This window comes from Galeopterus variegatus, unplaced genomic scaffold (genome assembly GCF_000696425.1).
Source record: "Galeopterus variegatus unplaced genomic scaffold, G_variegatus-3.0.2 Scaffold454, whole genome shotgun sequence".
Classification (NCBI taxonomy): Eukaryota; Metazoa; Chordata; class Mammalia; order Dermoptera; family Cynocephalidae; genus Galeopterus; species Galeopterus variegatus.
The window spans coordinates 337,343-364,979 of NW_007726565.1; the positions used below are offsets into that span (position 1 = coordinate 337,343).

The 27,637-nt window shown below is 50.7% G+C and overlaps 1 protein-coding gene across 3 annotated transcripts; it reads left to right on the forward strand.

The window, feature by feature from the left end:
* The first annotated feature begins 804 nt into the window (after positions 1-804).
* MLC1 (megalencephalic leukoencephalopathy with subcortical cysts 1) lies at positions 805-26,913 on the forward strand. 3 transcript variants are annotated; one of them, XM_008568952.1, is made up of 13 exons: positions 805-1,052; positions 1,140-1,298; positions 1,757-1,940; positions 3,418-3,507; positions 4,889-4,942; positions 5,316-5,417; positions 12,889-12,990; positions 13,417-13,488; positions 15,914-16,030; positions 18,148-18,204; positions 18,916-19,038; positions 23,492-23,656; positions 24,747-26,913. In XM_008568952.1, exons 3-13 carry the CDS (start codon positions 1,761-1,763, stop codon positions 24,819-24,821), a joined length of 1,137 nt encoding a protein of 378 aa, XP_008567174.1. In that variant the 5' UTR covers positions 805-1,052; positions 1,140-1,298; positions 1,757-1,760; the 3' UTR covers positions 24,822-26,913. The 3 variants fall into 3 exon arrangements, with proteins under 3 accessions (XP_008567174.1, XP_008567173.1, XP_008567175.1); XM_008568951.1 differs by having other exon boundaries at positions 1,239-1,940; XM_008568953.1 differs by lacking the exon at positions 805-1,052 and having other exon boundaries at positions 1,222-1,298; positions 23,495-23,656.
* Positions 26,914-27,637: the final 724 nt, after the last annotated feature.

Sequence of the window (27,637 nt, forward strand, 5' to 3'; positions counted from 1 at the left end):
CATGAGAGGGATCTCAGCAGGTATAGAGGGAGAGAGGACACTTTAGGGACAACAGTTTGCTTGAAGATTGTATGAAAGAACAGGACTTGTTCTCAAAACTGGTATTGCCAACAGAAACAACATTTCTTAGGTGACTACTTAGGACTCTAGGGTCCCAAGGAGTTTGCTCTAAAACCTCTGATTCAAAGCAGCTTGTCGGTGTTTTCTTAGTAGAGAATGACTTCTGAAAGGCACAAAAATGGTGAAATCCAATTAACATTTTTCTTCAAACAAAAAGAAACAGAGGGTTCAATCTGATGTGACCAATTCCCACTAATTCTGTGTATTGCTTTAAAAGATAGTCAGCGACTTCTGAAAGGCACAAAAATGGTGAAATCCAATTAACATTTTTCTTCAAACAAAAAGAAACAGAAGGGTTCAATCTGATGTGACCAATTCCCACTAATTCTGTGTATTGCTTTAAAAGATAGTCAGAGAAGAAGTTTGAGAGATTTCTCAATCCATTTACAATAAGTTCTGGACTTCCCAGGTCATAGTTTGTAAAAATTATTTCTAATCTTTCATGCTGGGTTGAAAAACAGAACAGAACATTCCGTGATTTGAAACCTGATGACTTTGCTCAAGTTTTATGTGGACTCGTAGCTTAAGGAGTTGTTTTTTTCAGAACACTTTGGTTTGAGCCTTCTTACAATGTGCACAAAGAAACTGTCGTTGTAGCTGTCAGGGTGCCAGTGTCTCTGGGCGAAGCATATTTGTGTCCTTTTTCTCTGCTTAGTGAGCAGACATCGGGGCTGCCATGGGAGCTTGTGGGGTGGAATTCCGAGCAGCTCAAGGGCCACAGCAGCCAAATCAAGTGCGTAAGTGTTTATGTGACCTTGCGAAGGAGATTTCCATTGTGTGGCCACAAGGGATAGAAAAAGACCTTTGAATAAAAAAGTTATCTGGTTCAGAAACAGTGCCTGCTAGGATTCTGTTCTTGGCGGAGTTCTGTGAGAGGTACACGTCTTTCTTCTGAGATACCCACCCTGGCACCCTGGTGCCCGAGACCTGCGGTGAGTGCAACAGGAGGCCCCTTCGTTTCCTGGTGGGGTTGACAGCTCCGAGCCAGTGGTTAAACAATCACTGCAAAACGTTTCTAGGATCCTCTGGCTTCATGTCCTCATTGAAATTCAGGGAGCGACTCTCCTTCCCCTGCCTTGAGCACAGTTTTGCTGAGCTTTTGTTCCATTTGTGAATAGCTCCTCCTGGAAACCCCTCACCCAGAGACTGGCGCTCCCCACGGCCCGCGGACCGCAGAGGTAAGCACCCGCCGAGCAGTGTGTATTCCATAGTCCCTTGTTCGGTTACCACCTGGAGCAGTGCGGTAGGCCAAGTCCCCAGTGCGTCACGGGGTTTGTAAATAACGTTGCTAATGGAAGTTGGAATGTATGGTACCTAAGGACCTGGATCAGTAAGGCATTTAGAGCCTAAAATCTTACCCTGAATTCAGACCATTCGGGCTTGCTTGACTGGCAGAGTAACTTTACTCACTTTTAGAAGTAAGAGCTTGTTTTCTTCATCAAACTTACAGAATTTCACTGTGAACAATATTTCTTTGTTAAAAAAGTATTTCTTGAAAACAACTTATTTCAATTGAAGCTTTTTCATAGTGGACAAAGTCAATGATAATTTCATTACAAATAAATAAATGGTGACCCGTGACTGTACAGTCAGCACAGTTGTGGTGTCACCACTCATAATGTGTCTGTCCCCCGAGCGTGATGACCCGGGAGGAGCAGTTTAGGGAGGAGCTGAGCTATGACCGCATGCCCACGCTGGAGCGGGGACGCCAGGACCTGGGGAGCCACATCGCAGATGCAAAGCCGAACGACCTGCAGCTGTCGAAAAGGCTGCCTCCCTGCTTCAGCTACAAGACCTGGCTCTTCTCTGTGTTGATGGGGGTGAGTAGCTCAGCACCGTGACCACGGAGGGCCACGAGCACCTCCTCTCTGCAGTGACTGGCCACAGCGCCCCAGAGCCCATGCAGGGTCCCCTGCTGCTGGAGCCTCATGGATGCTGACGTGGTTATTTTGCTTGTGTTCTCTGAATCACTCTCCTCTCTTTGTGAGCATCTCATGCTAGCCCTGAGCTTGCCTCTGGCTGTGGCTGTGTCCCACCAGGAGATGGGTGGTCCAAGGCCACACTGAGTCCAAGAGTCATGCATCAGTCTGGTAGTCCCCCGAGGTGTCACCTTTGAAGGCTCTCAGGGCAGAGTGAGCAGCAGGGACATGTCTTGAGGCAGGAGTCCAGGGCATGGAGTGGCTACAGGGGGCTGGACAGGAGGGAGGAGGCCCAGGGTGGGGCGGTGGCACCACCCAGCATTTGAGGTTCTTTCCTGGGGTCCTGGGACATTTTCTGCACAGATGTGTGGACACTTAGATTACTGAAGGAGCCATTTTTGCCTGAGTATACGCAGTTGCCTAGAGCCAGGCCACTGGACCTGCCTCTCTGCGGGTGGGACCTGGGTTGCTGTGGCCCTGGGCTGAGAACTGTGATCCAGGTAAAGACCTCTCCCCTCCTCATGCCCCAGGCTCTGCCTGCCACCCCTGCAATACCCCCAAGGGTCCTGCCTGCCCCCAGGGCCATGAGCCTGCCACACCAGGACAGGACCCCCCTGAGATGGGCAGAGAGGGAGCTCCTCCTCCCTCTGCTCCTGGGGTGTGGGTGGCAGTGGCCAGACCCTGCTCCACCTAAGGCCCTGTGCCCTGGACCCTGTCCTCAGTGTCCTCACAGCCTGTGGCCGTGGCACTTTACCCACTCCTCCCCATGCCCCTCCTTACTTAGGCTTGTGTGGTCTCCTCGGCCCCCAGACCACACCTCCCCTGGGTCCCAGTGACTTTTAACACTGTCCCATATGGCCCCACCCTCTGTGGTGACTTCCCATCTCAGAGTAAAGCCCGGCTGGCCCTGCCTCCTCCTGGGGCTGCACCACTTGGAAGCCCTTGGGCCCGTAGCCCCTGACTCGAGTGGTCACTTCCCAGACATCAGCTTGGATGAGCGTCTGCAGAGGGAGCTGGAAGGGCTTCATGCCTGGACCTGGGGGTGGGGATCCTGAAGCCCCTGCAATCGCACATGTTGAGCAAGGGCCTTTTCTGGGGAGAGGAGCCATCTCTTCCTTCAAATTTTGACAGAGCCCCCTCCCCCTCCCCCACATAACAGTGTGGAGGTCCATGCTGTGACACTGGGGGAGGGTGGTCCACTTCAGGCCATGTCTGTGCTGCGGGGAGGAGTGCAGGTCAGGCCGGGTCTGGGCACTGGCACAGCTGGCGCTGTGGGTGTTGGTGGGAAAGCAGTTCTGCTGTAGTCAGAGGGCTGCTGTCGCATCTCCAGCCTCTGACCTGCAGACCATTTCACTGAATTTGTGTTGCTCTTTTGCAGAGCTGCCTCCTGGTGACCTCGGGGTTCTCGCTCTACCTGGGGAATGTGTTCCCTTCTGAAATGGACTATCTGCGGTGTGCTGCGGGCTCTGTAAGCTACTTGGTACCGAGATTGCTGTCTTGCAGCTAGGTTTCCCTGCCCTGAGACTCCCAGGTGTCCCACTTGCTCCTCATTCAGAGTCATTCCCATGACTTCAGTTTCAAATAGGATCTATTATTTTTGAAAATTATTGAAGCAGGTCTGAATCTTACTCCAAAGACGCCTGTGCAGGAAATAACACTTTGATGTCTTAACAGGCAGCCACACCTGCTGCAGCTGCCCAGCTGGCAGGGAATCTGCAGCCCCGCCCCCTCCCAGCACTCAGAATCTTACACACAGTGCCAGGGGACGGGTGGGGTGAGGGATCCACTGGTCCTCAGGGAGGGGAAAACAGACCACCATGGTCCCCCTACCCACAGGAAGCCCCCCTTCAGTTGATGACCTGCCAGCTCCTGCAAAAGAAAGGCCCCTCATATCCCTTCCTCTCCCTTCCCAACCCCCACCCAGGTCTCCTGCCCCTGCACCCACCCCCTGGATTGTCCCCCTGTGTCCACTCCCCAGAACAAAACTCCTTGAAGGAATGTGACCGCCTCTCCCTGCCGTTCCCCCTGGAAACTTCTCTTTGGCCTTTTGGCCTCACCGTTGGAGAAGTCCTTGTCAAGGACCCAGTGACCTCTAACCCGGGACACAGATCTCTCCCATCACAGCCCCACGCGCCTCTGTCCCTGCCTTTGCTGGGTCCAGGGCCCAAGCTGAGCCCGCACAGCCGGGCCTCCCAGACCCTCACTCGTGCCTATATGGAGCCCTCTCCTGCCTCCCCACCCAACACTGCAGCGTGTCCACAGGCTCTGCCCCTCAGCCGGCCCCCAGCTATTGCCCCCACCTTGGGATCTGGGGTCCCAGTCCCTGTAAGAGTGGCACTGGTGTGGCCCGCCAGGCCCGGCTGATCCTCCTCCACCCAACACCCCCTCTCTCATCTTCTAACCTGGCCCTGGACGCTTGGCCTGGGGGTCACAGTGAGGGGTCAGAGTGGGCTAAGGGCTCTGGGGCTCCTGGAAACAAAGGGAACATTTCCTCTTCCCTCACGCATACTTTTTCCCTTTCGGGTAATTCTTCAGCCAAGACCATCCCTGGTTTTGGGCAATAGTAAGTTACAATCTGGACTTCCTAGTCTGTCCAGCTAGAAGAGTTTGCCGTATCAGCTCATCAGGAAAATTAAACTTTTTTCTGAATAAATTATTTTGAAGTACCTGGGGACCTTTTTATGGTGAGCAAACCCCCTGCATGGAGTGGACTGGCAGTACTTGCTTTGCCAATGTGACTCAGCTCACTGGGAAGCTTAAACACTACTGCAGTTTGTTTTAAGTGGCAGTTCTGGCCAGCGTGCTGCTCAGGTGAGCCGTGGCTCATCGGAGCTCCGGTCTCTTTTCAGTGCATCCCCTCAGCAATTGTGAGCTTTGCAGTTTCACGGAGAAACGTCAACATGGTGAGTCCCACCTTCTGTCCAGCCTCTGCAGACTTGGAGGGAGCCAGATGGCAGGGCGGTCAGGCGGGCAGGTGGGCCCAGGCCCTCTGTGGGGCTGAAGGGCACATGTGTACATTTGTGCACACGCGTATACATGCACACGGATGGGTGGGGCACCAAGAGGGTTATGCAGATGCTGCCTCTCCAGGCTGTTGGGCTTCCCGCCCTACCCGCCTCTATGGGGGAGTCCTGAGCACACAGGGCCCCTGCCACACCACTCCTTAGGTGTTACAATCTTTAGGACTTTTAGTGAATGCCCTGGAGTTTTGTTTGGTGTTTTGTTTCTTTATGTCTGTTGTATTCAAAGAAGGAAAACGTCTCCCTTGTTTTTCAGATCCCCAACTTTCAGATACTGTTTGTGTCCACATTTGCTGTCACCACCACGTGTTTAATCTGGTTTGGATGCAAACTAGTCCTGAACCCGTCAGCTATAAACGTGAGTCACTGGGAAGGGATGTGGGTTTCCTGTTTTCACCTGGACTGGGTCTTTCAGCTGACCTCAGATGCTGCTGGCTCTGGGCGTGCTGAGTGGGTGTCAGTAAAGGTTATGTGTTGAGTTGGAAATATGCAGTAAATGTTATCATAGCTTTTGAGTTTGAGAAAATTTTAGTTATGCTTCCGAAGAAAAGAATTTTCTTTATTGAACTCTTTTAATTGATTCCAGTGTTTGGATTTATAGATAAGTAATATTTTAAATATCTTTTTGCAACATTTCCTAAAGTTAACATTAACATAATACCATATTTCATCAAATCTGTGATGTTGTTGACTGTAAGACACATTATCTTTTAAGTACCACTAAGAAAAGTGGAAAAATGCTGCCATTTAAATTATGATGCCCAAAGAGAAAAATTTCAGCGGAATCAAGGACCTGATAAAATATACACTGCAAAAAAAAAAAAAAAGAATAAAAAATTTAAAAAGCCTCCTGCTTTTGTGTCAAACATCAAATGACTTTCTTTAAGATCAGGAAAAGCATGAGGTGGCCCCGAGGACATCTTAGTCAGTTTTGTAGGGCAAGAAAAATGAATGGACACATGAGGTCCAAAAGGAACACCTGAACTGCCAATATGTGCAGGACAGAGATTTTCTACTTACCTGACACTGGAATTTTTTTTTTTTCCTTTTTGTCTTTTTTCGTGACCAGCAACGGATCACAACCCTCAGTGTCGCGCCCATACCGGACCGGGACCGGCAATGGGATCGCAACCCTTGGTGTTGCGCCCGCACCTCGCTCAGCCAGTGAGCGGCCGGTCTGTATGTGGGATCCGAACCCTCGGCGGGAGCGCCGCCGCGCTCCCAAGTGGCACACTGTAGCAGTGCGCCACCGGGCCGGCCCCTGACACTGGAATTATTAAGAGCATGTAGCAAGATCGCAGGATGTAAAAATCAATGTAAAACATTAATTTTTGTAACAGCAAAAAAAATTGTAATCTGGAAAATGTAATCTGAATGAAGATACCATTTCATAGAATTAAACATATAAAGTTCCTGGGAATAAATGTAACAAGAGATCTTGGAGACTATTTGTTAGAAAATTTTGACACTTTGTTAATGAAATCCTAAGTAAATGGAGGACTGCACTGTGTACGAGACCTGATGTCACAGAGAGGGGAGCTCCTCTTGGACCCTCTGCATCAGAATCCCTGCAGGTTCGCGTACGGGCCTGGAGCCAGGGAAGGGAGCCCCCCCTCGAAGAGTGGGATTGGGGTACATCCCCCTACAACCAAGAATTACTAGAAAGCTGTCCTAACAAGCAGGGTGATCTCAGCATGGGCAGAGGAAACATCCCTGGGTTGGGCTAGCCTAGGGCAGCCCCACATGTGTAGACAGCAGTCTTGTGACCAGGGACACAGCAAGTGCCAGAGTCACTGCAACAAATGCCTGCTTCCCACCCTCCATGGAGGTCCAGACCAAATGGCTGAGGCAGAACTAGGAGCTCCACAGACACGGGAGACACGGTGAGGGGCTGACGAATTCTCCCAGGATGAAGAAATGGCCTCTGATGCCCACCACAGGCGCTTCAGAAAACAATTTGGGACTTGCAGGTAGGTTCTGAAGATGTGTGAGCACTGTGCTACCCATGCTGCAAGCCCTGTGGAAATGCTCGCACACCTGAGGCTAGGAAGTGTGCACGAGAAGGTCACAGCAGCATGCTCGCCATAGCAAAATCTCATACCAAAACAAATGTCCATCACTCAAGACAGTGCCGGCACACGGTAGTTGCCCAAAATTGCACGATGAAAGACAGAATGGGTGAATACTTCGTGACACATGCATCAAACCATACCCACCCAGCCTTCTGCTCGGCGTGTGGCCCGTGCACCAGCAGCACTGGCCTCACCTGACACTCGTACTCGTAGCTCCTCAGCCTTGCCCAGACCTGCTGCACTGGAACCTGCAGGCAACCCACCCTTCAGTGGTCCCTGCCCCAGTGGGCTCTGACAGTTACTGAACAGCTGCTGCCTGACCATCATGCTCAGACGCAGTGTCCTGTTTATGGACACACAGTGAGTGCTGAAACAGAAAGCCCTGCAGGGAAAGAGCACCAGGGTCTGGCTCTGCCTGCGCGGGTGTGGGTCAGCCCATCACTAGTCCTTGGAGCCTCCACCCGGGGCCTCCTGACCCGTGTGCTCTTGTTGCATCTGCCTTCCCACCACCCCCAATGGCACCTTGCTGAAGAGCTCACCTGCTTGTGTTTTTCTACCTGCCTCCCCACCGCAGGTCTGTGTGGCCCATGGCCTCTCGCCAGGCTCTGCCGCAGGGTGGCCCCTGCATCTCACTGGCCGTTGTCTACAGTGGATGTGTGGATTTGTCACATCACTGCTCTGCTCCCGACACTGGTGACACAGATGTCTCTGGAGCCTCCTATGCCAAGAGTGGCTGCAGGGCATGGCACACACCTGGTATTCCACTTGACAGAGCATGGAAGGTCCACACCCTTGCCCCAGCTGAGGCTCTCCTATATTGGGTGCCATTGACTTTGTGCCGTTGCCAGTCAGTGGCGGCAGAGGTGGCTCCTTATCATTTAAACTCCCATGTTCTTGTCTTACTCTTTCTGGGCACCTCCTCCTGGGCTTCCTTCCCTGCCGATTGCCTGTCTACACCATTGGCTCATTCAAAAACTGGTCGTCTTTCTCTCCTTGAATGACAAGACTTGCTCTTAGACAGTACATTAAATTCCTGCATAGAAATGACTGTGCTGTTGGCTGTCACGGGCTTGTCCGCTCCCAGGAGACACCACACTTTCTGCTGTGATGGCTTTGCGGCATGTCTTGATATCTCACTGGAAAACGCCTGTTCTCCTTTGCTCCTTCTCAAAGTTGACCTTCCTTGATGGAAATATATTTTAGAATAAGTCTGGTGAGTCCCTCAAAAAATGTAGCTGGAATTTGGTTGCATTATTTTAAGTTTATACTATAGTTATGTGAGAATTGACATCTTTACTCTGTTGCTTTCCCATCCAGGAGCACAGGTTGTCTCTCCATGGATGCCGATCACCTTTTCTGTTTTTTCTTAGGGCTCCAATGTTTTGAGGATTGTGCATTCTTGGTTAAGTAATCCCTAGATGACTTACCGACTTCTTTGCTAATAAGATGGTGTCTTTTTTTTTTTTAATATATTCTCAGATTGGCAATTGGTAGTGAAGAGAGATGCAATTGACTTTTTTAAAACTTTTTATTTTGAAAATTTTAAGATTCAAAAGAATTTACAGAAATGGTACAGAGAGTTCCTATCTGTCTCTCATCCAGCTTCCCCCAATGGCAATATCTCACATAATCAGAGCACTTCATCAAAAACTGGAAATTTGGGCTGGCCAGTGCTCAGTTGGTCAGAGAGCAATGTTATAACACCAAGATCGAGGCTTCAGATCCCCATACCAGCCAGCACCAAAAAACTTAAAAATCCTAAAACAGGAAATTGACATTGGCACAATGTATTATTTGGGTATAAAATTCATTCAAATTTTACACATTTTTTAAAATGGATTTTTGTAAGTTGATTTAGCTGAGCTCCTACAGTTTTTCTGTGGATTGTATGGGTTTTTCTATGTTGGTGATTGTGCCATCTGCCAATAATGACAGTTTCAGCATTCTCCTTTCAACTCTTATATCTCTTCTTTCTGTTCCTTTCTTCAAGGCTCTGGCCAGGACTCCAGAACTGTGTCTCATGTGTGTATCAATGGGCATCCATATCTTATTCCTGACTTTCAATGGAATGGATCCAAAGATTCTCTATTAACTTTTCGATATGTAACTTTTGCCAAGTTAAAGAATGTTCTCTTCAAGTCCTGGTTAACTATGAGTTTTTTAATTTTAAAAATGTGAATATGGGGCCGGCCCGGTGGCGCACTGGATAGTGCGCCGCTTGGGAAGCGCGGCAGCGCTCCCGTCCGAGGGTTCGGATCCCACGTACAGACCGGCTCCCGCTCACTGGCTGAGCGAGGCGCGGGAGCAACGCCAAGGCTTGCGATCCCGTCGCCGGTCCCCGGTCCGGTACGGGGTCAACACTGAGGGTTGCGATCCGTTGCCGGACACGGAAAAAACAAAAAAAAAAAAGTGAATATGTGTTGAACTTTCATGGTTGCTATTTTGCATACGTGAGTACGACCCTTCCTCGATCAGCTAAGCGTGTGGTGAGCTGACTGATGGCTTTTTCTGGTGCTGAACTCTCCTGTCTGGTGGTAAGCTTTACTTTCTCCCATGGCAATCTTCCCCACATTCTGCCGGGCTGGCTGGCAGGTGTCAGTGCAGGATTTGTGTATCAGGTTCATGAGTGAAATGGACATTGATTCCTTCATCTTGTTTTGGAATAAATATCACACTGGCCTTGTTAAATGAACTAGGACACTTTTACTTCTTTTCCATTTTTAGAAACAACTTGATAAGAATTAGCTGTTTCTGGAAAGCCTGGTAGAAGTCACCTGTAAAATCATCTCCATCTACTGTGTTTGGTGAGGGAGTGTCTTTCATTATTATTATTTTAATGTTTTCTGTTTCTTCTTGTGTCAAATTTTGGCTATCATATTTTTATGAAAAGTGTATTCATATCTTTCAGGGTTTCAAAAATGTTAGCATATAGTTCATAATATTGCTCACAATTTTTTTTTTTTTAATAAAGATGACCGGTAAGAGGATCTTAACCCTTGACTTGGTGTTATCAGCATCACGCTCTCCCAAGTGAGCCATGAGCCGGCCCTATTGGTCACAATTTTTAATTCATGCCATCTGTAGCTATCTCTTTTTCATCCTAAAATTTAATTGTGGCTTTGTTGTATCTATCCTATCATCGTTCAGAGAACCAGCCTTTGGTCTTGTTAACATTTTGTTGCTGTTTTCTGCTTATTCATTTCTGTTATTTCCTTCCTTCTGTCTTGGGATTTGCTTTTTGCTCATTTTACCACTTCTTGAGTTGAAAGCTTATTGCCCCTGACTTCAGTCCTTATGTCCTAATACTTGTATTTTGCTACACATCTGTTGGGAAAATAGAATAATTTAATCAGGCTCCCCTCACCTCAGGGCCATTTGGGGGTGGTTCAGTAAACACTGTGTGTGTGTGGGTGGAATAAGTGCACCCGCGCGGTGCTGCCACCGTGGCTGGCGTTTACTGCCTGGGGCGGCCACCCTCAGTGCAGCCATGCTTTTCCATACCTACAGCTTCCGAGGACCTTTTGGCCGGTTACTTAGCTCATAGACCTGCGTGAAGGGGTCTGGTGACCCAGCGTGGCATGTGAGGGGCCTGGGGACCCAGCCTGGTGTGTGAAGGGTTTGTGACCCAGTTTGTGAACGGGCTTGAGGGGTCTGGGAGCTCCAGACCCAGCCCTAGCTCAACAGTTGGCCCAGTCGGTGCAGGATTACCAGCAGGTAAAAGAGCCCGACAACTGGCATAGTCATGGCCGAGTACCTTTACAATTGGCATCACGAAGAGGATTAAGAGCGCTACAATTGGTGCTGTGAGGATTCCAGGACTTAGCCTAGCCTGACAAATTGTCATCATTGTCAGGATTATGCCACAACATCTCCCTCTGCTACTGCTCTAGCTCTGTGGCCCAGATTTCAGGTGTTTTCATTGTCATTTAGTTCTAAGTGTTTGAAAATTCCCCCTTCTGCCACTCCAGTTCCACTTACCACCCACTGCCTCCCCGTCTGGGCCAGGAGGCAGCTGTGTGGACCGTCCACCCCTGGGGGCCCTTGCTCTCTGGTCTCTGTAGGACTTGGCTCAGGGGGACACAGATAGGTCATTAGAGAGAGGTTGGGGCACATATCCCCTGGCTCTGCCCCTTTGGGATGGGTCAGGCAGGGGCTGGTCTGCTGCCAAGGCCATGGCCTCCTCGAAAGTTGGCCCCTCTCTCGCAGCCGCACAGTGCTGGGCTCTCAGGCCTTCAATGGAAGCTGCATCTGCTCTTCCCATCCCTGCAGCACATGCTTTGTGTTCATCCTCTCTTTAAACTTTCCCTACTCACTCCTTCTGAGTATCCCATCTGTTTTCTGCCAGAACCTTGATAAAACAAACATGGGAGATTATTTTTTAAAATCATCCAATTATTATTGATTTCTAACATTATTACATTATGATCACAATACACAATCCATAATGTATTGATTCCCAAGGCTTGTTTTGTGGCTCAATACAAATGTACTTTTAAAAGTTCATGGAAAAATGGAATTAAAAGATAATACAAATCTTTCCATGAAGTACCCTCATACATGGCCATTTCTGTTGGTGTTCCACAAGTGCTACAAAAGCATGAATGTTCTCTTTTTTATTGTGCACGTAAATTTCTGTAGATCAAAATTATTAACTGCATTTGTTTTAAAATTTAGGTTTTATTAATATTCAGGATGACGAGGCCAACATCTAGAGACAACTGCCTTTGAAAAGACAGTTTGTTACTCACAGATCCTATGAGCAAGGGCACCCACGCCACACAGGCCCACACGGGGAAGCACCAGGGCCAGTCGCGGGCAGAGGGAGCGAGGGGGAATGTGGGCAGAGCCTTTACTGTGCTTCCTGCGGGAAGAGACAGGTGAGGTAGGGTCAGCAGGCTTAGGACCGGCCAGTTTGAGTAACACTGGTGGGTGCTGGGGCCTGGGGTTGGCCCTGGGGTGAGGAGGGCAGGTGGATGGTGGCCCGAGTGTGAGAGCCCATGGTGGGGAGGTGTGGACTCTGGACGGGAAGGGGCAGTCTCCTCAGGGTTAGCAAGGCCCCAGATGCCAGAACATCAGAAATACAAAAAATAGAAGGTGTGGTTAATACAGCATTTTTCTGATTTTTTAGGTTTCTCTTTATGTTTTTGTCTTTTTGGTCTTTTCATTTCTGAGAAAAGTGAGTTAAGTTCTCCTGTAATTTTTGGTTTATCTTTTTCTTCCTGTGGTTCTGTTAGTTATTACTTTATATATTTTGAGGCTCTATTGTTAGTTGAATATAGTTCCATATTCTTTCTTTTTAAAACTTATTTCTAAATTATTGCACAGTTGTATTGACATTTTTAAACGTATAGGTCTATGAATATCGACATGCGTAGATTCCACCATCCCCCAAACCCGTGTTTTCAGTTTTTGGCACTTAAGCAGTGAGCTGCTATAAACATTTTTGTATAGGTTTTCATGTGAACAATAAAGGTTTAGATCAGCATTCGGCAGACTATAGCCCAGGAGCCAAATCCAGTCCATGGCTGTTTCTGTATAGCCTTTGAGCTAAGAATGGTTGAAAAGAACAAAAAACACATGGAGGCCCATGTGAGACAGAGACAGCATGTGGCCCTCAATGCCTGATGTCTGGCCTTTGGTGGGAACTGTGTCTGACTGTGGGCTAGAGCCTTGAGCAGGCCTGTCCTGAAGGTGTCTAAGGGAAGCTGGAGAGAACGCCGAATGCAGCCACTTTAAAGTGTGTGTCTCCTTTGGCAGATAAACTTCAATCTCATTCTGCTTCTCCTGCTGGAGCTTCTCATGGCAGCCACGGTGATCATCTCTGCCCGGTCCAGCGAGGAATACTGCAGGAAAAAGAAGGTGGGTTGAGCCTCTGATGGAGCAGGATGGGACCGGCAGGGGGTGCCCTCCGACAGCAGGTCTGGGTGGGCTCTCCTGAGGAGGGCTGGGGCGGGGGTGGGGAGGCAAGAGGAAGGTGCCCGACTGTTTCCTCCTTGAGTGTAGTTCCGATCAAGCGCTCATCCCCAGTAATGTCACACGGACAGACCAAATCTGCTAAAAATGTCTTGTAAAGTGAGATCATGGTAATTAAACACATTTTCCTATGGAAGGAAAAGGTCTGTTTGAGCTTCGAGGCTGCAGATCTGTTGGCGGTGACTTTGAGATGGTCCCATTTCCAAACCCAGGCAGGCCACTCTGACCCATCCCCTGAGAGCTGGACCCAGCAGCAGAGTGAAAGTCCCGGTATCTACAAATCTTCCTTGACAACATTTTGTTCCTTTGTAGGGTCCTATCTCTGACAGCACCAACATTTTGGATGAAGTGACATTTCCTGCTCGAGTCCTAAAATCCTATTCAGTAAGAAAAATTTTTCTTTCTCTTTTCTCTCTTCTTACTTTATTTTATTTGGGGGAGGTTGAGGCTGGATTAAATCATCACATTTATTTTTCAAGATGGCTAAGATATGGCTGTCTGGGCTATGCATATACCTTGTCTGTGAAAGATATTTCAGTATGTTTAGTAGCCTTGTTGGTAACAAAATACTTTTTCTTAAAAGGCGCTGGTGTTCTTTAATTTTTAGGGGCAGATATACTGATAAAGGTGATTGCTGGCTGCCAGTGTGGTCCTGAGGAGTACCTTCCCTCTCAGCATCCTGGTCTGAGGATAAATTATATGGCCACTCTCTCTCATTAATTGTGTTTTAAGTCTTTTATGCCCTGTCTACTTTTTTTGTTTTTAGTCTGCATGTTCGGTTAGTGAAAGACTTGTTAAAAACCTCCAGCTGAGTGTGGCATCCCCCATTTCTCTCTGCAATTCTGCAGCTTGCCAGCACAGATTTTGGTGCCACGTTTCTAGTTACATACAAGTTTAGAACTGCTCCTTGGTGAATTTCTTTTTTTTTTCCTCATCATAATGTAGTGACCCTCTTTATCTTTAGTAACATATTTTTGCCACAGAATCTATATGGACTGATTTAAGGTCATCAATGATCTTTTGTTAATCTTTGCCTGATGTATCTTTCTCCTTCTTACTTTTGGCATGTTTCTTATAAACTGCACATAACCGTATTTGGTTTTTTAATTTAATCTATGAATTTAGTCCATTTGTGTTGAGAGTGACTACTGATATTCTTATTTATATTTTTACCATCTTTTTTGTTCTCTGTTCCCCAGTTTTTTCTTCTCCTCCTTCCTGCCTTCTTTTGAGTTGGTTGGAGCCCCCTTTTCCTTTTCTCTATAGTTATGGATTAGAAATTGTATTTCTGTCTTCATTTAAGGTCATCCTTAGTATTTTAACATGCGCCTTAATAAACAAATCACAGGGGCCTGTCCTCTGAGCGGCCGGCCTGGCTCCTCTATCCATCCTCACTTCTCCATCCGCACTTGTTGTCTAGGTTGCCACATTTAGTAACATTTTCCTTTTTTACACCCTAAATCAGACACTCTCCTGTTTGCTGTACTCAGTCAACACTTATGTTTCTCAATGCATTTGTTCCCATGTCTCTTGCATTTCAGTCCTCCCTTCTGGTTCAGTTTTTCTTCTACTTAATGCACTTTCTTTAGAGTTTCTTGAGAGGCTGTTTTTGATAGGCTTTTACAGTTTTTGCTAGAAAGTGATAATGTTGCCCAGGAGAGACTTCTGGGTGACAGCTTTCCCTGAGCGTTGGTTGATCCTGCTGCTGCCGTGGCCAGCCGCTGCCTGTGCAGGTGACCTCTCTGTCCCATGCTCACGAGGTCCCCCAGGCAAGAATTCAGTTCTGTTTGTCCATCGTGGGCCTCGTGCCTTCTGAAAGTGGGGCAGCCTGGCTGCCGCGTGCCCAGGCCCTCCGCGATGCTCCTGCAGGCCTGGCTGTCCATGAGCTGGGCTCCGTCTGAGCCTCCTGCTGGTCCTCACATGGCTTCTGTGAGTTTGCTTCTTCCCCCGTCTTTCCTGGGTCTGCTGGCAGGTGCTGGCTGCGGGTCTGTAGAGCTAGGGCTGGGTCTGGAGCTCACAGACCCCTCAAGCCCGTTCACAAACCTTTCACACGCAGGTCTATGAGCTAGGTAACCGGACAAAACGGTCCTTGGAGCCTTGGTTGAAGAAGGAATAGTCTTTATTCAGCACACACAACATTATGAGCTTAGGTGGTACAAAGAGAAACTCAGAAACTCAACTGCTACTGGCAAAGTCCAAAGAAAAACTGAGCAGCTGCCAGCAGAGTAAGCATGTTCTATTTTTAGACATGAACTCTACTGGGCAGGGCTGCTTCACAAACTGAAGAACACACAGTAGCAGCAAACTAAAAAGACACATGGGTGCACATGTGCACCAACTCCACCCACACACAGCCTGTTTACAAGTAATGTGCAGCTCGACCCCCAGCCAGACCTGAGCCGAGGGAGCCTGACTAAATTATCCTATTTTCCCCACAGGGTCCTGTGGGGTCAGGGGTGGGGACATCTGGTGGTCTTTTCTCAGCCCCCAGCACCGCCAGATGAATAACTTAGTTTCTGGAGAAAAGGAACAGTGGGGGAGTATCTACTTAGGACATTTTTCTTCAGGAAAGACACATGACGTGAAAAGTTGCTGTTGCTGGCCAGAGGGGACGCTTGTCTAGGTGGGCTCCTCGATTGATTGTGTGGCTGGATCCAGGCCCATCCACAAGCAGGCAGCCCAGTGAGCCAACGACCCCCCCCCCCCGGGGGGTCTACACCTGCACACTGCATCCTGGGGAACCTGGGGGCCGTCTCCACTTCCTCAGGGTGGGCACAGAGAGGTGATGCTGTCCCCCTGCCCCTTCCAGGTCGTCGAGGTGATTGCTGGTGTGTCTGCCGTCCTCGGTGGCGTCATTGCTCTGAACGTGGATGACGCGGTTTCAGGCCCGCACCTCTCAGTGACCTTCTTTTGGATCTTAGTGGCTGTGAGTACATCCTACCTAGTCATCCACGGCTGGCCAGGCCACACGGTCTTTGGCCACAGCTCTGGACATTCAGATGGGAAACCCGCCAGGAGAGCGTCCTTGCTGGCCCCCAAACCAGAAGAATTGGGGGATTGAGGATTAACTGAGTCAGTGTGTTGACTTTTTATATTAACTGCTACTATTACTTTATATTGTTTTCATTATTTTTTTCTTGAAAAAAATTATTTGTATTATCCTATATAATTTTCTGTGATGTCATCCATGTTGCTGCAGATGGCAGGATGTCATTCTTTTTTATGGCTGGGTAGCAGTCCATTGTGCCACATTTCCTTATTCATTCTGCCATTGATGGACTGTAGGTTGGCTCCATGTCTGGCTATTGTGAATAGAGCTGCAGTGAGCATGGGAGTGCAGGTGTCCCTTCTGACTTACACAGTTTAATGTTGTTTAATTACTGAACTGAAATACAGCCTGCCTGCTCCCGGTCTGATGTGTGGCCTGGGCTGGGTTTGGGCTCCTGACATCTCTCAGAGCATCAGGTCTAGATCAACCCCTCCATACCCCGCATTTCCACATCATGCGTTACACTTGAAACCACCATTCCCTGCACCTTGTGCTTCCAGACGTGGACACCAATGGTCATGCTGCACATGTCACATGGTGACCTGCTTAAAGGCATGGATGGCTCAACCACTGGTCTGTCCCACACTGCTTGTCAATTCTGTGGACTTTTGGATTTTGACACTGTCGTCTTGTATAAGTGACAGGACACGGGGGGCATCCTTGGCTTTGGCTATGGCTCCTCTGAGTCTGTGGTGGGGAAACTGTTCCCGAAGCTGCCCAGAAGGCGTGGCCTTCGGCTTGACTGCTTGCCTTCTTTAACCACACGTCCAGCTGTGAGAAGGCACGTGCCTGCTGAGGGACTGGTGTGACCAGGGTGGACGTTATGCACCAGCAGCTGTGGCTCAGCTCCTGCCACGGGTCCTGGGCTGAGAGTGGTGCCCTCAGGGTACTCCTGCCTGAGCTCCATCAGCCCCTGAGACCCACTTAACCACCCAGGGACAGGAGCAGGGAGAGAGACCCAGGCAGGGCAGAGAGTGGAGCCCCACACCTGGAAGGGGTGGGCCCGGGCTGCTGCAGAGACAGAGGGCTCATGTGTGTGCACGCCCATGCTGCACATGTGTGTATACCCATGCCGCACATGCCTAACCTCTGTGTTCTGAAACAGGCAGCTCTGGGGTCACATCCCAGAGCTTATGAGAACAGAGACCAAATATCACAGAAAAGGTGTTTTCATCATGAAAGATGTTGTCCCTGTCCCCATCTTGGGGAGATTTGGGGTGGGTTTTCTGTGGAGGTCGTGAGCCAGCTCCACCTACCTGAGCCCTGGCCAGGGGACAGTGGAGAAGCCGAGGGCATGGACCATAGAAGCCAGACAGGGGTCCAGGGCTCAGGGGCCAGGTTGAAGCCTGTCCCTGGGGCCCACTTGGGCTGAAGGTCGGGGCCCTTCCTGGGTCAAAGCACAGTGGGGGAGGGGTCCAGCGACACCCTGGGGAGATGCCTGATCTCCTGGGTGGTTTCCCTGAGTCTAATCATGAAGACACACCTGTCCAGCTCAGACGAGGCCAGTCTGCAGCAGATGGGCCCACACTCCTCAGAAGTGCCCAGACACAAGGGTGACAGAAGCGAAAGACATCCTCCATGAATGGAGACCCACAACCAGATGCAAAGCCCTGGTGTCCAGCAGACGCACACTTGGTGCTCAGACTTAGGGCTATCTGAGAGGGCGCAGATGCTGCCGAGTGTCAGTGATCAGGGATTCTAGGGTACTGGGATTCTCATTGCATCATTGTTGCGGCTTTCCTGCAGGCTTAGACATTTTTAGACATGGTAGAGGAGGCTCCATGAGCCGCCCTGTCCTTCCCCACCACCAGCCCCCACCCTTTGGGGCCCCAGCAGCCCCGCCCCTCAGGGACCAGCCCCATGGCCGTCTGCCCAGCCCTGGCTTCCCCTCCACTGGACAGAAGCACAGGTCACATTAGAATGGGAAAGTGCATGCTTTGATTTTGGCTTCGTGGACTGAAGATGAAATATCCCTTTTTTTTCTTTTCTCTTAGTGTTTTCCAAGTGCCATTGCCAGTCATGTGACAGCAGAGTGTCCCAGCAAGTGTCTGGTAGGTGAAGGCCTGTACCCTGGGTATCAGGGACCCATCAGGCCATGTCAGGGCCTGGCCTGTCCCATCCACAGTGCCAGGTGACAAGGCTCCAGCCACATCAGCAACTGCTGGGCCTGGGCAGCAGGGGCCGGGGAGGAAAGGCCAGTTCAGGCGAGCACCCGGAGGGCCCAGGCTGAGGCTCCACTGGCCATCAGCTGCCCTGTCTGTGACAGCAAGCAGAGAGTCAGAAGAAACTCCTGAGATTAAGCAAAGGAGAGAGGAGGAGACAGTCCTTTAGACTCGTCTGCATCTTGTAAGGCTGATCAATTGTTAATCAGTGACTGTTGCTGAGTGTTGAGCCCAACTGTGCTGCCAGTGGGTGTCACGCTCGGCAACTGCCCTGTAAATGGTGTGTTCTCTGCTCTGAGACTTGATCTAGGCATCACTGCATGATTTGGGAAGATCTGGGGGTCATTAAAAGGACATATTTTTAAAGAGTGGGAGAGGTGATCAATACACAAGTGATATTTTTTGGAGAATTGTGCAAAAATTAGAAAAACCCTCACATGACGTGCTCAGTGTGCTTTGAATGGACGGGCAGAGATTTTAGCAGGGGTTGCATGCTGAGCCCAGCGATATGCTCTGGGTAAAGGATGGGCCACGCCCCCTTCCCTGCCAAGGCCCTCGGAGAAGGGGGCAGCAACCGAGCTCTCATTTGCCTTCAACCAGGTGGAGGTGCTGATTGCTGTAAGCAGCCTCACGTCCCCACTGCTGTTCACGGCCTCTGGATATTTGTCATTCAGTGTAATGAGAATCGTGGAGATTTTTAAAGATTACCCACCAGCCATAAAAGTATGTATTCTTTTATTTAAAACTCTCTAGAGACACAGTGCCACCGTGAATTGGCACACATCTGAGGAAGAGTCTCACGGGGAATGCGCTGAGTCCTGGGCAGCAGCCTGGGACAGGGGCACCGCCCGGCCGGAGCTGGCTCTGCACAGGCTGTTCTGGGTGGTTTCATGCGTAGCATGATGTGGATCTAAATTGCTTTTTCTATGTGGACAGTGAAGTGACCCTGTCTAGCCATTCTGTCCCTGTTTCTGCCCAGGCTGCTCCTGCTTTTCTAACTTTGGGTCATTCTTCCCCTTACCTCAGCCCTGTGACGGCTGCATCCCAGGAGGACGGTGTTCTCTTCACAGCTGCCGTGGATTTTCTCTGCCCCTTGAGCATCCGCGTGCAGTTTACAGTCAGGTGTCGCGCTTTACGAGACACACTGTTGGGATTTCAATCGGAATTGCTTTAAGTTTATAGATAAATGTGAGGAGAGTTGAAAGTGTCGTGGCTTTAAGCCTCTCCGTGTATGAACATGTCTCTACATAGGACTTCTCCAGAGCCTTCCAATAACATTTCATGATTTTCTCCGTAAGGCTCAGGCACGTACAGCTGGATTTATCATGTACCTTGCAGCTTTTTCTTTCCAGTATGAATGGTATTTTCCCCAAATGTTTGTTACAAGAAATGTCAGACATACAGAAAAGGAGAAAAAATAGTGCAGTAGACAAGGAGAGTCTCCAGTGGTTCACTTTATGTACACGAGTGTTTACACTGATGGGTGGACGGTGGACGCTCGCAGGTGCATTTTTGAGAACAGTCTCCTACACATCCACAATCCCATTATCACACCTAAGATGGTTAAAATTATTACATCATGTTGTTTCATCTCCAGTCCACATTCAGTTTTCATGACTCATCTCAAGGACATGCCTTGTGGACTGACGTTTCCAGAGCAGGACACCTTGTATCACTGCCGAGTCACTGTGTTCTCCATGGAGTCCAGGCTGCCATCTGGGGGCTGGTCCCACCTGTGCATCTGTTTCCCACTGAGCACTCTTGGGGAGCATGAGCCCCTTCACGGGGCATAGGCAGCCCGTGGGTCAGGCTCTGGAACTGCACAGATGTTTTGTCCCCAGGACTTTCCCTTGGGTTAGCATTGATGGCCGGTCCCCGCCTTGATCATTTTTCACATTGGGGCGTGAAGGCAAGGTGCCATGCATTGCTTGCTCCTCCTCCGCTTCCGTGGGTCAGGCTCTGGAACTGCACAGATGTTTTGTCCCCAGGACTTTCCCTTGGGTTAGCATTGATGGCCGGTCCCCGCCTGGATCATTTTTCACATTGGGGCGTGAAGGCAAGGTGCCATGCATTGCTTGCTCCTCCTCCGCTCGTCCTGTGGAGGACACACGGGTTCTCGTTATTCCCAATGTTGCAGCCGTCACTCTTGTGGTGCTGGAGCTGACCCAGATATGGCCACAGGGAGCATCCTCCAGCTCCATGTCCTCCTGTCACAGCCCAGATGTGCTGGGTCCCTTTGGGGGGAACAGAGCTTAGAAATCAAACCTGGGCCCGTGTGCTCAGCCCTCCACATGTCATTGCTTCTAAGCCCTTCCAGTGACAGAGCTGGGACATACACATATTTTTAAAGACCATAAATTTATATTGGAATTTCCAATTCAACTGTAACATTCTAGGGTTTTTGTTTTCTTGATTTCTATTTTATGTTTACATCTCCTTTCTCCTACTGCAAAAATCCTTTATGTAACATTTAATATACTTGCTACTTTATTTTGTCTTATAATACACATAAAACTGTTTACAATTGCAAGAGACCACTATTACTACCAGCTGTCCACCTACTGAGTGAATCTATTTTCTATTTATTTATTTTTTTGGTTGCTGGCTGGTATGGGCAACCAGATACTGAATGAAGTTAAGGCTTCCTTTGTGCCCTTAACATACATCCCACTAGGGAGTGACAGTACACGCACTATGAGAAATAATTCCCCTCTTCTGTGTGTGGTTATGCTATTGATTTAATACACACTTAAGTGTATTGGTTTCGGTTGTATTCAATTTTAGAGTTTGGTGCTTTTTCTTCTTTATTGTTTCTTTAATATAAAAAACATGTACACAGTTTCTTTGGTCTCCCTGCTTCTCCACAGGCAACTGTATTATTATTTTGCTTCCTTTCCTGCAAAACAGGTTGCACTCGACAGTCACTATTCTGTACTTTGCTTTTTTTTTTTTTGTCTTTTGTCTTTTTCCGTGTCCGGCAACGGATCGCAACCCTCAGTGTCGCCCCCGTACCGGACCGGGGACCGGCAATGGGACCGCAACCCTCGGCGTTGCTCCCGCGCCTCGCTCAGCCAGTGAGCGGGAACCGGTCTGTATGTGGGATCCGAACCCTCGGGCGGGAGCACCGCCGCGCTTCCCAAGCGGCGCACTTATCCAGTGCGCCACTGGGCCGGCCCAACTTTGCTTTTTTTTTAACTTAGTAATTTATCCTGGTGTTTCCTCAGTGCCCAGGGAGATCAGAGCCCTCCTGTAGTCTTTCATTACTCCTGCACATACGCAGCCAGTATGTGCAGCCAGTCCCTGATGAGGGGAGCTGGGTTATTTTCCAATGTCTGCTACTATAAGTGACGCCTGATGTACGCCCGGAGTCCGTGCAATGTAGCTTTACAATAATTAGCTAGGAGAGGGGTTGCCAGGTCAAAGGGTAGATGCATTTATAATGTTAAACCTCAACAAATTTCCCTGGTGGGGGCTGTTCCATTTCCCCAGCTGCCAATGGCAGGAGAGCATGTGTGTCTCCACAGCCCACCCAGTGTCATGCTGAGTTTCTGCAAAACAGGAGAGGCCTCTCTTAGCAGGAGAGGCCTCTCTTAGCATGAGTGGCGGTGAGGACCTCTCACTATGCTTAAGGACATCGGCATTTCTTTCCCGGTAAACTCTGCTCGTGTCCTTTGCCCATTTTCTCCTGGGCTCTCGAGGACTCTGCTGACGTGAGGGAGGCCGGCCCTCCACCTGTAGTGGAAGGTGCCAACAGTGGCCTCAGCCTGGCAGCTGTTTCTCGTTCTGCTTGTCGTGATGTTAGTCACGTGAAAGGTTTTTTTTTTTTTGTTTTCATATAGTTAAATTGATTGATATTTTCCTTAATTGCTTCTGGATTTTAAGTCATAGTTAGAAATGCTGGTCTGTGTGTTTCCAGCTGGCGTTGTCGTGGAGTGTGGCAAAAGGTGGACCCGTGTGACCTTTTCTCCAAAGACCCTTCAGTTGTTTAGACACCATTTATTACAAAGTTCCCTTTTCCTCAGTCCTTTGAGACGAAGCCTCTCCCCCACACTGAGCTCCTGTCGGCGCGCGGGCCTGCCCGCTGGCTCCACCCTGCGGCGGTGACAGAGGCTTTGCCGCTGCTTGGTATCTGACAGGGCCGGATGCCTGACTACTAACTGCTTCCTCTCGGCTCTCCCAGCTTCCTTGCTTGTTTGTTTTTCTGCAGGAATTTTAGAATCAGCGTGCCTTGGCTCTAGAAAGCACAATATTGCTATTTTTAATTCCAACCAGGTCAACTTTGCACCTTGACTTAAGAAGAGTGGTTCATTCTCTTCTTCCTTCCTTCTTTTTCGTAGTGACACCGGATGCATGCTGGGTTCTTTTTTTGTGTTAACATTTAGTTGCTTTGTATTTCCTTGGGCCAAAGCTGGAAGGACAGCCACATGGCGTGTGGAGGGTTTGGGTACTTTGTGAGTGTCACAGCGGGCTGTGGCTTCTTGCTGTACTGAAGAGCAGTTTCTGTTTCCTCTGACCCTGGGGCTCTGTACCCACTGCTTCCTTCCTCCCCTTCCCTGCTGAGCCCAAGGCGCCTTCTCCTGCTCCTCCCCTATTCCCCCCTCTGGTCCTGGCACCCCTTGGTCCATCCTCTCCAGCAGCTGATGCTTGGGGTGGATCTGTTGGTGGAGCGTGTCTCAGCCCCCGGACCCTCACCTCCCTTTCCTTCCGCTCAGGCCCTCCAGAGCCGACTCTGCCAATCTTGGGAATGTGTTTCCTGCTAACATGTAGTTGGAAGGCTGCCGTCACTTCTGCCTCCTACTACACCCCCTGTGTGGGCCACAGTGGTTGTCTGGCTCCCTCATTGATCCTGTGGTTGTTGGGGTGCGGCCAGGGTGGAAAGAGTTGAACACCAGCAGCCGGCAATATCCAAGGGCTGGCAGCCTGTTGGGTCACTTTATGCCTATCTGTTGAACATAACCAGCAGCACAGGCAGCAGAGCTGATCTCACCCATTGAGATAGAATGATTATCATTCAGGTTATTGAAATGACAGAATGCATCAAGACTGTTAGGGCTCAAAGCGAGTGCTCATCTGCTCTTTGGGAGGGCCATGGTCATGAGGGCATCTGTCTGCATGGGTCTCTGTGGTGGGAGGGACGGGTGGCAGCGGCCCTGCTCACCTCTTGTCCCGCCCTCAGCAGTCCTACGACGTGCTCCTGCTGCTGCTGCTGCTGGTGCTACTGCTCCAGGCCAGCCTCAACACGGGCACCGCCATCCAGTGCGTGAGCTTCAAGGTCGGCGCCAGGCTGCAGGGCACATCCTGGGACACCGAGACTGGCCAGCAGGAGCACCCTGTCGGGGAGGTGAGTGACCTGTGACCATCTGTCCTGGTGAGGGCCTCCAAACGCCCATGCAAGTGAATGATCCCCTCACTGATGTCCTTCAAGACCTGTGGTACCACTTTGTGTTTTTAAAAACACCCCAGAAAAATCCCAAAGAAGCAAAATATATAAACTGTTTTTAAGAACAACTAGGCAAACACAAAGACACCCCTGAAAAGTATCATGGAGTCAGTGCTTTCAGTTTTGCTCTTACAAACACAGAAGAGGACTTTGCAAGCGTCTCCACGGGTCAGAGAAGTTTCCTTCTTTGGCCCCAACAGGGATGCTGGCTCTGTAGGGAAGGGGGTGCCCACCTGGCCTGGCACGTGGGGCTCTCTAGAGCTTGGTTGTCAATGACCTCTGGTCAGTGGGCTCTGTGGGGTTGCGTAGCCCCTCTGCCGGGCTTACAGCCACCTGCACAATACTCTCCCCCAGGCCCTGCCCCCCACATCTGAAAGGCTGGGGGCTCAGTGTCTCTGCCCCGTGGCCACCCTCCTGGCTGTGTTTTCCGGGCACACTTGCCCTCTGCCCTTCAGGTGCAGTGACCACGAAGCCCCCAGGGCCCGGGCAGCTGTCCTCCCTCATGTCTGGAGGCATTGGTCACCTCTGCCTCAAGCATCCCCTTCCTCGGCTGTCAGGTGCAGCCTTCGCCCCACAGCCAGAGCATGGGGCCAGGTAGAGAGCCATGCACTGAAGCCCCCAGGGCCCGGGCAGCTGTCCTCCCTCATGTCTGGAGGCATTGGTCACCTCTGCCTCAAGCATCCCCTTCCTTGGCTGTCAGGTGCAGCCTTCGCCCCACAGCCAGAGCATGGGGCCAGGTAGAGAGCCATGCACAGACACGTGCAGACCATCGGCAGAGAACACGTGAGGGACACAGCATTTCTAGGAGGGTGAAGGGGTGGAGGCCTTTGATTCCTTCCTAGAGGTCCAGGTGCTGCTCACTCCTTTCTTCCCATGCAGAGAAAACCTGTAAAATTAAGGCAAAACCCAATGGCACCTGGGGCTGGCCGCATCTGCCTTCCTGCCGCACACTGGCCCTGGCAAAATAACACTTTCCCTGTCCTTGTCACAGATGGCCAGAAGCCCCCTGAAGGAGTTTGACAAGGAGAAGGCCTGGAGAGCTGTCGTGGTGCAGATGGCCCAGTGACCACAGAAAAACTGAGTTGCAGTGCTAGCCTGGCCCAAGCACGCTAAACCACACAGACTCCAGCAGTCCTCGAGCTACTGCTTTCTAACACTTCCTTCTCCCTTGGTGAGGGCAGACCAGGCTGCACGGTGGAGTTCTTTCTCATGGTAGTTTAGTTCTGAAATAGGTACATGTGGACTATTTTATGCCTTGGCAGATAAGCCGGTTCAGTGCTTCTCAGGTGGCCTGACTGCATGGCAGTGCCCAGGACTGCCCGGGCAAGGAAGGGTGTCAGCCCTGCGTGCCGAGAGCCGGACAGATGGTGAGGGACCCAGCACACGCTTCCTGCCTCTTTCACAGCTGGCACTGGAGTTGAAACCTCCAGGCGTTCACATTTGGGCTGACCACGGATCTCCAAGTTCCCCGTCCACTCTGGCCAGCTCCCGTTATCTGCTCTTCCGTGCTGACCGCGTGGCGTGTGCTCAGCTGGGTTTGGGTCTTACCTGTTTTTAGCTTCTCCCTTCTGAGCTGAGCCTGCACTGGAGCCCATCCTGCCAGGACACCAAGGCCAGCACCTCTGTCCTCCCCAGAACCGAGGGCACACTTGACGCCTTTCCCACACGAAATCCACACCCCAGGTTTCTGCCCTCTCTTCCTACTTTAACCCAGTCACTCCAGAAAGACCTTGCCTCCTCATTGGCCCGGCTCAATGTCCCTGGGTGTCCTCATATCCAGCTTGGAGCTTTGAATGGCCACTGTGACAGTTCAGTGTTGTTTGGGGTGGGGCTGAGCTGGAGGATTTGGAAACAGACTTGACCAGTCACTGACTCGCTGGCCCTGGTGACCAGGGAGGCTGAGCTCCACCCTTTCAGTTTGCTCCTGCTCCTGTTATTCACTCAAAATACAAAATGGACCCCATCAGAGCCAGGGAACCCTCACAGGGGCTGTCACAGGGCATTTCCCAGTCCTCTCCACCTCCTAACAAGTAGTGTATCTTGACTCTCACCTGAGGGCTGGCCCAGGACAGCCTGGTGTGAGAATGACATTGGCTTTGATTAAAATCATGGCCAAGAATTAGTCTGTGTGCCATCTCCTCGTCCCTGTGACTACACCTGGATTCTCCCAACTGACCCAGGCACCGGTAGATCTACAGTGACTTGAGGGCACCTTGTAGAACTGGGAAAGTTATTGTTTCAGTGATTGTTTTCCGGCCAGTACTTTCATTCACAAGGGTACACATCAAAGCGGTTTTGCTTCTTTTCTTCCAGTATGAGGAGATAAACAGCAGTGCTCAGGAACACAGGATGTTTGCTCTCTGCTAAGTTGGGGCGTATTAATTGGTTCCCCCATGGGCTGGTGGAAAAGCCTGGGGCCATTAGGATCAAGGAACCATTAGCCCAGGGAGATGAAGACAGGATGGGGCAGCTGGGGTAGACCTGGCCAGGGCCATCCGAAGATCCTCCCAGGCTTCTGGACCCTGAACGCAGGTGACTCCAGCTGCCGGGGTATCCTCATGGTATTCATGCCAAGTCAGGTTATTATTTTCAGTCAAGCAGGAGGAATGCAGGTACGAAACCTGACAGGTGGAAACTGCCAGCCATGTGAGCTCTGTCTCCTTCCCGGCTGGCTGACCTGTGAGGGGACAAGGACAGTCTCTCTCTGTTGTCCTCGCAGCTCCAGAAAGCAAGGATGAAGTGCGGGACCAGCTCTGGGCAAACAATTTGGTCTTGTCGCCAAACAAGCACCGCCACAGCTAGGTCACTCTTCCCTGTACACATGCACATCCCACCCAGTCTTCAGGCTGGGCCACCTCTGCCTCCTTGCAGCTCTGAGGTGAGCAGACCAGGCAGGGTCTGCATCCTGACCCCAGCTCATAGAAATGGGGTGGGGGCCACAGGGACAGCACTGCACCACCAGGCTTCTGTCTTCTTGGGGACCAGAGAGTTCAAGTTTTAGAGCTAGAATCAGGCACCAGGAGGGGCAATACTGGCTTCCACTTTCTTATTTTAGAGAGCTTAAAAAATCCGGACAAATGGGCTTTAAAACACTGTCTCTCTCAATGTACACTTTGATATAGTTTAGCCTGAACAATAAATGCTCACGTGGAAACGTGGCCAGTGGCTGTTTAATGTTGGGGGCCAGAGGGACCTGCTTGCCCAGGCTCTGGAAAGTGCAAAGGTAAACACAGGAGGGCAGCGAGGTGAGGCCACCTTTTCGCTGACTCACCAGGTTATGTCGCCCCTGAGGCCGGTCAGGAGGGCCGTGGGAGCCCCGCGCCCTGAGATGCCTCCCGAGCGCTGCAGAACGTGTGCAGACCTCCCTGTTGAGGTATCTGCGGAAGTTAAACGCAAAATAAAGACGATTTGAACCAGAGATGACATGTAGGTTTCGAAAAGCTGCTGTGAGTGAAGGCGGTGGGGCGTGGGGGGGCTTTCCTACCTTCCCCCCCGAGATGCCGGACCAGAGAGGCGGTCGGGGTGGGGCTTGCTGTCACGTGCCGGCCCTCGCAACCCCATGAGTGACCTGGGGACGTCAAGGCCGCTCCAGCTTCCTCGGCCGGGGGGTTCGGGGGTAGCTGCCCGCTGACCGGCGAGCAGACGCCTGCCCCGCCCCGTCCCCGCAAGCCCCATCCCCGCACGGTCACGTCTAGGCCCAGGGCTGGGGCGTCTCGGGGGCGGGGGAAGGGAAGCGAGGTTTGGAGGGAGCCCCGGGGTGGGGGCGGAAAGGCCGGGTCGCGAGGGCTGGTGACCCGGGAGAGGGCGCAGGGCGTGGCCCGCGGTCTTTGTGACTTGGTGGGGGGCCGAGCGCCAGGGCTGGAGTGTGTGACCCAGACAGCC